This window comes from Urocampus carinirostris, chromosome 3 (genome assembly GCF_059441175.1).
Source record: "Urocampus carinirostris isolate Australia breed hairy pipefish chromosome 3, RoL_Ucar_1.0, whole genome shotgun sequence".
Taxonomy (NCBI): Eukaryota; Metazoa; Chordata; class Actinopteri; order Syngnathiformes; family Syngnathidae; genus Urocampus; species Urocampus carinirostris.
This window is the reverse complement of record NC_142351.1, coordinates 60,785,330-60,798,500: the sequence shown is the minus strand read 5'-3', so window position 1 is coordinate 60,798,500 and position 13,171 is coordinate 60,785,330. Positions and strand designations below refer to the sequence as shown.

At 39.8% G+C, this 13,171-nt stretch overlaps 1 protein-coding gene across 2 annotated transcripts in view; it reads right to left on the bottom strand.

Moving 5' to 3' along the window:
* The window catches only part of LOC148370308 (semaphorin-3F-like), a 39,219-nt gene that overhangs the window by 16,475 nt on the left and 9,573 nt on the right, over positions 1-13,171 (bottom strand). Inside the window, exons 3-11 of one of the 2 annotated variants that reach the window (XM_088332797.1) lie at positions 12,735-12,895; positions 10,977-11,039; positions 10,785-10,904; positions 10,538-10,631; positions 3,771-3,890; positions 3,516-3,649; positions 2,563-2,677; positions 2,427-2,496; positions 844-988 (exon numbers count right to left, since the gene is read on the bottom strand). In XM_088332797.1, coding sequence (XP_088188923.1) covers positions 844-988; positions 2,427-2,496; positions 2,563-2,677; positions 3,516-3,649; positions 3,771-3,890; positions 10,538-10,631; positions 10,785-10,904; positions 10,977-11,039; positions 12,735-12,895 — 1,022 coding nt within the window. Of the gene's footprint in view, positions 1-843; positions 989-2,426; positions 2,678-3,515; positions 3,650-3,770; positions 3,891-10,537; positions 10,632-10,784; positions 10,905-10,976; positions 11,040-12,734; positions 12,896-13,171 lie in introns of both variants that reach the window. The other variant, XM_088332796.1, reaches the window with a different exon arrangement.

Genomic DNA, 13,171 nt, shown 5'->3' with positions numbered 1-13,171 from the left:
ATGACAATAAAACCACAATTTTGTTTTGTGTGTTATTAATAGTCTTTATTTTGTTACAATCGTATACTATTCGTTGGGAAGGATGTCATCTCAAGGTAAGTTTGCCCCTTGGAGGCTTCTGTGAAGGTGTGACGCTCCTTCACATATTTTCACCTAATGGTTCCCCATTAACCGCAAAAACCGAGGGATCTCCGTTTTCCAGGCCGACTTTAGTGCCGTCCAATTTCTTTGGCGACAATGTTCACTTGCACTCCTCTCACTGAGGGGACTTCCCTATGGAGGGACCTCACTGGAGGGTTCTCAGGGCCAAGTGAGAGGAATGGGATTGGGCCTTTGTGTTTATCATAACCCTTGTCACTTTTTATAGTTGGTTCCCAATTCGCCTGGCTTCTCACTGCATGTTTTTCCGTGGAAGCTGCAGCCCCCTTTCGTTGATCGGCCCCAGTTAGCCCCCCCGTTGCTGGCTCTTGTGGCTGCTCTCTCTTTTTTATACCAATAATGTATTCACCTGCTCCATTACGCATAGGCATTCTCCACAAAAACTACCAAAAAGTTGCTTAAAACACTCAACCCCTTTGACTAATTAAAGAAAGACATCCTTTCGTCAAAATGCATTATCTCGTCAAATAATTGGAATATACAAATGTAATACATATAGATTTTATGCAAAAAACACGTACTATTCCTCACATTTCGCATGTTTAAGAATTTGATTTAACAGGAGAAAAGTGGTGGAGTGTAACGATAGTGTTGGCCAATATGGGCAAATTCAAATTAGATTTAAAAAAACAAATATATTGGGTCCTTGACAAGTGTCGTGGAGGCGGTATTACTCGGACGCACCGTTCCTGGCCTCGGGTACGGGATCTTGCCATTGTACTCGGTCCATTGGTAATTGTGTCCGTGCTTGTGGGCGAATGGGCCATTGAAGACATTTCGGATGTCGGACATGGAGTAGACGCAGACAGCCGAGCCCTTAAACACTGAACTGGAACACACACAACCATATTTGCTTAACTGTTTGCATTAATAGGGCAGTTAGGACTTAATAACAACAAGCAATATTTTAAGAAGTAGGATAATGAGGTGCCATGGTCAAGTTCTGAAGATGCACATTATCACACTCTGGAACAGGATTACGTTATGGGCAAACCTTAGCTTGCAGACGTTCAGAAAATGTATTGTCATTGTCAAAGAACAACGAAACCTTGTTTGGAGCATCCAGTCATCCATTCACAGTTAAAAGAAAATGCAAATATCCATAAATATTCAAAACAAATATAGATAAAAAGCCAATACCGTGTACAGTGTCTTTAAACTTTTTAGAGCAAAAACTAGAGGCACACTCTTTGCCCCCAAAAATGTAAAAATGAATTTTCGGCTTAAATTAGCACGTTGCCTAAGTTGACTGTAAAGGTTTCTGTAAGTAGCATGGTTCATGGTACAGACCCTCCCCTACTTATGACCATTCGACTTACGTAAAACAGTCGATACGAACATTTTTTTTCGGGATGTCGAAAAATATCCGGTGATTGCTGTAAGTTAGATTTTGTATTGTGTGCACCTTTTTCCGGGTAGAGGACAGTACTGTAGTGCTTCTTTGGCACTGTGAGAGGTCACCCAGCATCCACCCGAAGAAGAAATCCGCCTTCTACTTCCTGGTTCATGTGTAATCTTAACAACGTGTAATGTATCGCCAGCACATTTTTATTGTTTAATATCTGGTGTCAATATGGTTGGTGTGAAGTCTAAAGAGGAGGCAAGCCCTTTCTTTTTAAACAAAAGTGGAGTAAGAAAGCTTGATGCGGTTGAGAAAATGGCGGGATTGTTTTTTTTTGTCTTGAAGCGCATCTTTCAAAAGTAAGTTAAACTCAACTTTATTTATCTTTATAGAGCATTGTATTTTAGGAAATGTTTATTTTTTAGTACAAAACAGTACAGGTTACTTATACAAGCTTTAACATACTTATATAAACCTTAAACATATAAAATATAGCACTGAAGCAACTTACGAACAAATTCAACTTACGAACGATCGTCCGGAACTCATTCGTAGGTCCGGCAGGGTCTGTATTTACTTTGGTTTTTCATTTTGCTGTAAATGAAACCAGTTTTGCAAGTTTTACTATATTTTTAATCTCTTTGTTTCTCAGAAAAAAAACAATAATACTTGAAATAAGGGAAAATTATCTGCCAGAGGAACAAAAAATGTTGTTTGATACGTGTTTGGCTTTCGCAGTTTTTAGTGTAATAAGAAAATAATAATTCGATTCAGAAAAATTGATGTGCTAAATGTTTTACTTTATTTGACTTATAATTTCTGCCGTTGTTAAATAGACTGCAATACCTCATGAGCAAATAATTAGTATATAAAATAATAATCATCGGCTGCCACCTACTGATGTGGATGAATGTTGGTTACTCACCCAGCAGTGGTGAAGAGCGCAAACACCGTGGGGTTTCTTTCGTCTTGTGTGGGCTGAATAAAGACATCGCCTGTGAGCAAAAATCCACAAGTAAGAGACATTGCCGGGAGAATGCTATCGGCGGCGGCCGTCTCACGTAGTTCGTCAAATCGCGTCTCCACTCCGTCGTCGCCGATCACCGAGCAGATAAGACGAGCTTTAAGAAACGTTGTCCAGCGGTTCACCAGAGACTTTTGGCCCCCTTCGTCGTTCTGCGCAAGGTAAAAAAGCTTTTGAGTCAGTGAGTCCGATTACACATTTCCAAGATTTGAGCATCAAGTAGTGCCAAATCCCTTAATGAATAATTTTGGGATGTTTTCAGCTCGTTCATAGTGCGTGTGCAAGTAGGTGCATTTCTTAGATGCGCTCGAATGAACTTATATTTTCATCTTTCTTGGAGTTTGGGTCTGCGTTTGGACTTGACTAGAAGTAGGCTTTATCTTACTTTCACCATTTTCATGCTACACTGACAACGAGAAAAAAAAAATCAGGGAAGAGCATGACGTCACTATCCAGGACTCCCCTCAAATCTTGTTTTGCCTCGAAAATCTGCTAAAAGTCAGATTAAAGGAGCTAGGCACAAAGGGAAAAAAAGCATAAGGGCTCTTTGAACTTAGCTAGACACTGGTAACACATACTTAATTAAGAAACAATTTAACTTCCAACCTCAAACGAAATACCCCACTATTGCTATAATACATATTTTCAGACTATACCATAATTTAATATTTTAAACTGAAATATTTTATCTTGTACATTTTCGTGCTCCATGGCACTTTTCTAGTTTCATTGTGCTATCCTAAACCTTTGGAAACTTAATATATATATATATATATATATATATATATAAATATATATATATATATATATATATATATATATATATATATATATATATATATATATATATATATATATATATATATATATATATATATATATATATATTTATATATTTATATATATATATATATATCGCTTGTAAGTGAAAAATTATGGTACTCTTCTCATTTAGATAGAACAAGCGAACAATTTATGTTATTGACTCACCAGACAGACTCTTCCCACCCTGGCCAAGACGTTGGGGCTCGAGTCTAAGCTCTTCTCACGGAAAAAGAAGTAAAGCTTGTCGTCGTTGCTCTCCGCGCTATCAGGGATTCGCTGAATTTGAACAAACACCGGTTCTGCAACAACAGCGAGAAAAAAAAGGAAAAAAAGAAACATAAAAGTGAGTGCTGAGTCAGGAGACAGGAAGCATACCCTGCAATCGGCAGTGTTTACCTCCACATACCCTACATTACTCACCATTGAGCCACCTGGAATCATATTGCTCCGTCCGGATGGCACTTCTACCGCCCATGGTCCTAAAAAGAGCTGCGTCTGTGCTCATGAAGTCAATATGGATGCCTGCGTAAAGGTTACCATCTAAAGGAGGAACATTTAGAACAGCAAACAAATTAAAACTTTCTGGGTGTAATACATTTTATATACCGTAAATTCCAGACTATAAGCCGCTACTTTTCCCCCAAATTTTCAACCCTGCGGCTTATTCAGAGATGCGGCCAATTTATGTAATTTTTTAACGGCCGCCAGCGGCGCTCGAGTATGTAAGGTAAGATTTAGACCGGTGGAATAGATGCGCCGAGGAAGATCACAACTTCTGAGCGTAAACATACCTTCAGCGTGCATATTGCACAAAATAAGGCTCTTGACGCAGCTTCTAGGTCAAAAGCAAACGGATAATGTTGGAGTGTATTGATGTAAGGGAGCGTGGGACGACGTCATCATAATAAGGTTTCTTTCCGACATTGAGGAAGACAACTTAGATGTCATTGACAAGGAGGAAGAAGCGGATGGTCTGCCGTGATTCCAACGTATGCGGCATTGATTTTTTCAACAGACTAATATGCAGTTATGCGAGCGTGTTGTTAGTAGCGAGAGGCTACCTCCCAAAGGCACGGTTTAGGATGAAAGTTATATTATTATTATTAAAGCTTTGAAAACTCTCTCGATGTACCGTCTTTCTTTGTAAATATGTGTAATATGTATTTGCAACTGTATATTTTTGTAATGTATTTATTTGTATTTATTTGAGACACATATTCTGCACGAGCAAATTAAAAAAGAGGGGCGGAGCAAACGCGGGCTGATTGGAAAGTGGGTACCGGTAAAGATGAGTTTTTGTGGACACGGCGGACATTAATGGATATATATTTTTCCCACCCTTACCTTTGGAAATATACACTTTTTTTCCTTGGATTACTATCAACGGGCACCTAGAATCTGCAGGTCTGCAACAAATTTTAAGTACCTATATCGTTTTATGTTCATTTTGACGGCTGTGATTTTTGGACCGTGTCCTTCAATAACAGACATTTGGTTTCAATCGGGGGACTTGAAGTTTGACGTTTGGTTTGGATTAATTTCGTATTTTTTTATGTGGGTGCATGCGGCTTATATACAGGTGCGGCTTGTGTACGGACAAAATCGGTTTTTCCCTTAAAATGTGATGGGTGCGGCTTATAATCAGGTGCGCTCTATAGTCCGGAATTTACGGTACATATAGTGTAAACACAGTCGTGTGAAAAGGCACTGATCATTTTCAAGATTTTTCTTCAAAATCATTACTTTTTCAGATCAGCAAGTTCAATGACTGTAAATATTTTATCACAGCTGTATTTAAAAAGGAAAATTATGATTTTAGGAATTACAGAATGTGTGCAATGATTATTTAAAAAAGTAGGAAGGTACATAAATTTAGGCATCCTTGTTGTTTTACTGATTTGAATACCTCTAGCACTAATTATTGAAACACAAGATTTGTCTGCTCACTGTAAGTTCATTGATCCTTGACCTGAAAACAAATATGAAGCCAATCATTGGAAAGGGTATTTAAGATGGCCAGTGGCTATTTGCTCTTTTTTGTTAAGGGTGGCAACGTGGAAGCCTCAAAACAACTGTCGAATGGCCTGGAATCAAAAACTTTTGACATCCTGGTTTCGGGCAGGGGCCGGGCACCCATGGCTTGCGAGCCATATATATCTCTTATCATGAGTACATATGGCTCAGAGATAAAACAGTAATTGTTCAATCACGCAGTGTATTGTTTTTGACGTACGTGCAAAGCCCAGACAGTACTGACTATTGAAAGCGTTCGGTCCAGGATATATAGGTCCCAATTTTGAATACAGTTTACAGTCAAACTGTCACACCAGCATAGCCCCTTTTGGCTGTAAATCGCTAAATATACCGTCATATAGAAGCTCTTTAAACAACCTATGTTCATGTTCAAGACACTTTATGCTGAAAAGCCACGTGACAAACTTTAAACACCCAGGAACTCTAGCAAAGCACCTAGAGCAGGAATGTCAAAAGTCCAGCCCGGGGGGCAGTTCCGGCCTATGATCACATTTTTACTGGCCCTTGACCTCTGTCATAAAATTAATGATATGTGGACCATCAGTGATGTTGACGGCTGTAAAGAATAAATGTGTAGAAAAAAAAAGAAATACACTGTTTCACCAGATGATAGCAGTATCCCTTTGGCCATCATGCCTTTGTCTTTCTGTGAGAATTTTAACCTACATTTTATCCGACATGGTGACTGTAAGTAAAAAAAGAAAAGGTGACCATGAGGGCAGCCGCCTCCAGGACAAATCCTTTCACCAAAATCTGAAACAACCGCATCCGCCTGATTTGCCAAGAGACTAGGGCTGTTTTCAAAGAGTATAATATCAAGAGGCACTGCAAGACAAAGCATGCTGACAACAAAATGCTGGAATCAAACACTGTGAAAAGGCAGATGATCCCAGTTCAACAATGACTACCTGATTTTATTTCTTCTCCTTTACATGTTGGCCGTGGACCCAAAAGACTTTCCCCTTTTCTTTTTGAATACTCTCCTTCTTTGCGTTTTCCCTGGACTATTGGGCTACATACACGTTCGTTTCGTCAGGACCACCTTTTCTCCTTTTATTTTTCCAATACCACAGGCAGAACTGAGCATTCCCATTTCATCCTAGTTCAACTCATTCCTTTGAAATGGGTGCAATGACTGCACCCTCTGATGGACAGTACCTAGGTCTCCCTACAGAAACCACAAATCTGCAGGGGATGACCACAAAGGCTAAAACATTTTTTGATTGTAACTAAAACATTCGAGGCTATGTATTGATGAAATAATTTTCCCATAATTAGTAAACGTGTCGTTTTGGGGGGACATTCCTGCCTAACAATTCACTCCGCTGATTTTCCACCCAATCTAAGGGGCCGGTCACACAGACATTTGCGGCTGAATCACGGCTAAAATTTTGCGTTTTTTTTTTGCCCGTGGTTGCCCGCGATGGAAAATGCGCAAAATTGGCCAATCCGCTGTTCATCGGTGGTATGCCTGCAAAACCGACGGCGACTGTTCCGCTTCCTCATCGCGTCATTTCTGTGTCATTTTCTCGTGTGGACCACGGGTATAAAAGCTCCCGAGCCGGTGTTGTGCCCAAATCCGACTCCTACGCAACCCCCCCCCCCCCATCCACCCCCCCCCCCCCCCCAACCCCCCCAACCCCTCGCGTGAATGCGCATTCTGCTGCGATATCTTTTGTGGGAAGCGTACATTGACATTGGTGACTTTTGCATCCGCGTTAACAAACGCAATTTGTAGAATACGATCGCGCTTTATTGTTTAAATAAACGCGTTATATAGACTAGGATCTCCCAATTGTTATAATTAGCTCGCTTTATTGTTTTAATAAGCGTTTTATATAGAATACGATCGCTTTTGTTGGAAGCGCAGCAGAATAGCAGAATGCGCGTTCACGCGAGGGGGGGAGGAATCTGCACAGGAGTCGGATTTGGGCACAACACCGGGCTGTAGAAATCATAACCGCTCAAGACACAGTCCAGTGAAGATCAAGATTTCAAGCTATGGCATCATTTTTATTTTATTATCTTGAAAAGAAATGTCAAGAAATAAAAATGGATTAAGACGAGGTCACTACGCTGACGGGGATCCATGTTCACCCCCTTGACGTCACGAGCACAACTGAGTGTGCTCGGCGAATCGCGCTGTATATACGCGGAGAAAGGCGTTTGACTGTCACACGCGTAACACGCTAATTTCACGTAATAACACCGCGATACAGGCGCAGAACATGCTATTACCATGCCCCACCCACGATTACCCGCTGAAATTTCCCGTCCTACCCATGTGTAAGCACGCCCTGGCCGCGGCCAGAGCACGTCGTTCCGCGTCATTTCCGCGTCATTACTTCGTGTTGACCACGTGTGCGGCACGCGGTTTAACACGTGCTCAAACTTTTGAGCAGCTCAAAAGTTTTGAACGCGGCCAACCACGTGAAAATTTCCGACCGCGAGTAAAGCACTGCTCTATCTCGTCTATATGGCGGTCTCAAAACGTCCAACAGCGCCCAACAGCATCCGCTTCACGGCCGGAAATTCCTGGCCGTGGTTCAGCCTCAATACACTCATGAAAGGCTGTGTACCCGCGCTCTGAAGAATTGAGCAGCGCAAAACATATTCGCGCTGCCACCCGCGCGCGAATTTCCGACCTCGTGTTAAGCACCGCTGTATCTCGTCTGAATGGCGATCTCAATGCGTCCAATAGCGTCCGCCTCAAAGGCAGAAATTTCTGGCCGTGATTCAGCCGTAAATGTCTGTGTGACCAGCCCCTTAATAAGGGTCGTTTTGCCCACCATCAAATGTCACCCTATCGGGAGAAAGATGACCCCTTCCCCGAAAAAAGGAATCACACCCATAAAGCTTGATTTTAATCCAGTGTTACTGCCCCTTTACAAAGGATGTCAACCACAATTTGCTTTATTTGCTTCCTGGACTCCCGAGCTAGCCTACATTGCGGACTTCCATCGCCATGCGGGGCATACGATGAGAACACCCAGGAGCACTTCTAAGGTGACTGTTTACACTAAACATTATACTGTTGGTTCTTAAGGAAAGTAAAATAAACATTTTCTGTACAAAGGAATTTCCCCGAATTGATTAGCATTAGAGCGGGAACATTTTGGTTTCTTTTTGCTTGTAACTCAAACTTTTCACCAGTCGATTTCTAAGTGTCCCTCGGATTTTCTTTCTCTTGTTTCTTGTTGATTACATGTTTTAGTAGATCATTTGTTTTATATTAGTCCACCTGCTTCCTTGCTTTCAACTCTTTATGGATTAGTAATTCATATCAGAATTCCAAGAACTCAAAGTGATAACATAATTTAAAATTGAATTAATATGTAGCGAGTTTTGCTCCTTCAGACAAGAGAGAAATCTCAAAACTAAACAATATGGTGAAGCGTTAGTGACATCTTAAAGCCAGTTTGTTAACTGATTAAACTAAAAAAAATGGTTTAATTTTTTTTTCTAGAATATATCAAATTAAAGAAAAAAAAAACCACAACTGCAGAGCAGCACTTTTTCACGAGACCCTGCATGTCAAATGAAAATGCTAGAGGTAAGCCAAGCACTGCAAAAAGTTTCACGAAGGGACAATTTGTTAAAGACTGTTGAATGCCAGGCTGAATAGTCAGCCTTCAAATCTGGCCCGCATTCGGAAAAGTATGGACACCCCTGACCTAGAGCAGCTTGATTGGGTGAGCGGTAAGAATAGGCGGGGCTCTACAGAGGAGCTATACAGAGGATGCGTGCACTCTTCCTCGCCCAAAGTAAATACATTGATATCCTCCTCTCCAGTGTTTCATGACATTTTTACAAAAGAACTTAGCTTGCACCATGTTTTGAAACCATTATTAAAAATGAAGGTCAAATCACCCTCAATACTCTTAAGTAACTGCGGGAGGGAGATACATTTTAAGTGGTATTTTTATATTGATATGGGACACAGGCTCTGGCATTACTATTATTTCTTGAAATCATCAAACATCACACAGTGAAATAAAATGTGCCAAAGAAATTGCTTTTGTCTGGAGACCGGGTTTGGCAGTTTTGTCAAATATATGGTGTGGCTCGCTCTCTCTCGCTCAAAAAACAATCTAAACAGTTTTGCCTTTATGGCTCTTTGGTTCAAAACGGTTCCTGACCCCTGGTGTGGTGGGATTATTAAAAAAAAAACTAGCTCAGAGATTTTAAATGTCAGTTTCCATTAATAGAGACAGGGTGAGGAAATGGACGTACACAGGGACAGTTTTACTTAATGTCCGGAGTGAAAAGATCCCCCCCGGACCCCCCCTAAAAACATCTGAATCATAATATTTCAATTGTATTTTGTCCATCAATACTTATTAAGTAATTCCAAATATCCCTTCAGCTTCCTTTTATTGCTTTATTGTTTAAGCATTTAATGGATCACATTTCAGCTATTAGTTGTTTTTGGGATCATTCATCTGCTTCTGCGTGGTTAGTTTTATATGTGGCTTTTCATAAAGTGTTTTGATAATGAACATAGGTTGTTTAAAGAGCTTCTATATAAAGGTATATTTAGCGATTTGCAGCCAAAATGGGGTATGTTGGTGTGACGGGCCTTAAAAATACAATTCTAAGGGCCCAATAGCAATTGCGCTAGTAGACGTTAAACAAGGATATAATTCTGTAGTGTTGATTTATACTTTTAAGCGAGTAGCGCTTTTGCAGGCACCAAGATCCATACAAGCCTAAGCCAATGAGATCTGAATTTCAGGTATGTTGGTGTAGGGCCAAGCTTCTCTCTTGCTGACTTTTTTATTATCAACCATTAATTGTTCATTGTCTCTGTTTATACAGTTTGTATAACATGGATTTAATTATGAAAAACAGGCTTTATGTGCTGCGCGTCTGAGCGCTGTGTGCCGTTCTCATATTCTAATCAAGAAAACAAACAAGGTTTCCCAAAATTATGCACCTTTCCACTTTTAAGTAGTTATTGCACACTGTCCTACCTTTTGAATATCACTGTATTTGTCTGCTATTTGACATGGTTAACTGAAATTGCTGATCTGAACAACCAATGATTTACAAAATGATCAGGGGCGCCGGGACTTTTTCATCCAATTACATATATACCTATAGATATCATTGTATTTTGTTTTTCTCAAGGACAAGATGATTCATGATCTTACTGATTAAGAGTGCAACATTCTCTTCTTTGGGATCATAGGAACATTTTCCTTTCCCGGAGTCCACATACCCAGGAACCAGCCGGAACAGGTAGTCCTACGAAGAAAGAATAAAAATAGACAGCTTTAACGTCACAAGGGAGCACAGGAAAATCGTAAACAAATCAACGTCCCACTTTGTACTCGTGAAATATTTAGCAGGACAATGTTTCCCGAGGGGGGTCGCCCGAGGGGGTGCGAATGTGTTCACCTCGGCCCTCCAGCCCCTGTTGACAAAGGTGCAGATGGGTTGGTAGGCGCCGGTCCCGCAGGTGTACAGGTGAGTGCGGTTCCACGGTTCAATCAAGCGTACAAAGTTGGCGCATTCGCCCTGTATAAGGAGAAATTTTCACATGCTCTTCATGCGCTTTCAGAATCAAAGCGTGCCAATGCAAGATCGCACCTGTCGTCCTTTTCCTGTCATTTGGCATTCGCCTTTCCTCTTGGTAGACGCTGGCCAGTGGATCTAGTTTGAACCCGCAAATAGCTTTTTAGAAGGTCGGCCTTCAATGGGACACATCATATTAATAGTGTTTGAAGAAAAAACTCAATGACGCAAGGAGAGAAGAGAATTCTCATTGATTTCAATCTGTTTTTGGAAGTCAAGACACTATGTTTTTATAGAAACTGATTGAGATGTTGATCGTGAATTTCCGGTTAATTTGTTTTTGTTTTTCAGCTTGCAGTACTAACTGCTCTGACCTCATCGTAATTACGACTGCACATGATAAATGTTGAAATACCATTTTTATCTGACCAGAATGAGGTTTTGAAAAAGTTCAACACAAGATTGATTCTTAAAACATAAAACTTTTTGATAGACAGAAAAAGGTTGCGCTTGACTAGAAAGAACAAACAATTTAAGAGTTGACGATTGAAATGTACCGTTGACGAGATTTATATGTTAACACAATTTGCATTTGTCTTGAACAGTGCAAAGTGTAGACAGAACTTTAAACTTTTAAGATTTTAATTCAGAAGGGTCTGAACTCTGAAACCAACACACAATTCACTAACATTACACACTTGCCTCTGTCTTACTTCAAACCCCCCAACAAAATATGTAGTTATTCCATTATAGTCACCCTAACGTCAGCAGTATGATTGTATTACTTATTAGACTCTTGACGACAAAATTACATGACAAAACAAAACAAAAATTTGGGTGTTTACGGTTGCTGTCTTTTTCTTCTTCTTTTTTTTAAAGTCCCAGTCTGTAATTTTTGACACCTAGATGGCATTCTATTCTTCAATGCGAACGAAAACCAATGCCAAATACAGCCAGATGCCAGACAGGGGTTCCACTATGTAAAACTAAAACAGATTTCTCAACCTATGATTTTTTTTTTTCAAGATTACCATTGGTATGACAGTTCATGTATTTTTGCGTAGCATTCAAATCCATATTTTTTAACCGAATTAAGTTTATATTAGGTACATATTCTATTTTACACACTGTCCTTTTAAGTTAAATGAGATGGTAATCAGATTCAAGGCAACATGATCTTGCTTTTTTTTTTGTAAGTGACAATATTTATAACAAATAAACCTTGAATAATTTGTTCAATACATTCCAGAACTCTTTGGTACATACAAATGCTAAATTCAAATTATTGTCACCAACTGGACAAAAATAGAATCGGCATCCACCTGTTTCAATCTTGCAATAAATTATTACATCCATTTTGAGTAATACTATGTCTTAATCCTTCGTTTATCGCAGTTTAGGTGGACCAGAACTCCCCATAATATACAAAAATCTGCAAAGTTTTACATTTTTAACATTTGCTTTGATGGCCCCTTACCTGGGGATAATGGATCGCGGTCACAATAGTGCATTTCAAAGTGTATTTTGCCGGTCCCCGCTCGCAGCAATATATGATTTAAATGCCATATCTTAGCATGTTAATATTTTTTGTCAATTATGTGTTGGCAATAAACCAGGACAATTTTAGGCTTGTTAGTTTTATACAAATAATTATATTTAGTTTAAAAGCAGATGTTGGTTCTAGTTCTTGACTGTTGATAGAAAACAGGTAAAAAAAGAAAGACATTTCTCCTTTTGGTTTATCATTACCAATACTAAAATCATAGCTTAATATACAAAAATAAATGAATCGTTCAAATCTGCACGAATGTGTTTTGGTTGCATGTTTCCTACTATTAGTGGTTCCTTGTTGACGTTGTGCATATCAAGAGCCACAAGGTACTCCCGGCTGCCCAGGTACAGGCGGCCCTGGTCCTGATCCATCAAGAGTATTCGGTAATCACTGGTGTTGAAGGAGAAACTGAAGGGCCGCGCTGCCCGAGTGTCCATCAGCTCTGCAAAACAAGAGTTACTCTTACTTTCTTCCACTTCCTTGGCCGCTATTAACGGAATTGTCAAACAAATGTAGTCTAACAAAGCATGTTGCAGTTAGTGAAGTAACACAGCCAGCAATTAAACTAATTCACGTGATATCAAAGATAACTGAGGACTTTTGTTGATTGGCTTCACGATAATCAAAATGATAATGTCGTTTTTCTGTGGAAAATCATCAATATTAGCTCATGTATAAGTGGCATGGGATAGCATGCTGTAACATGATGTTAGCTTAT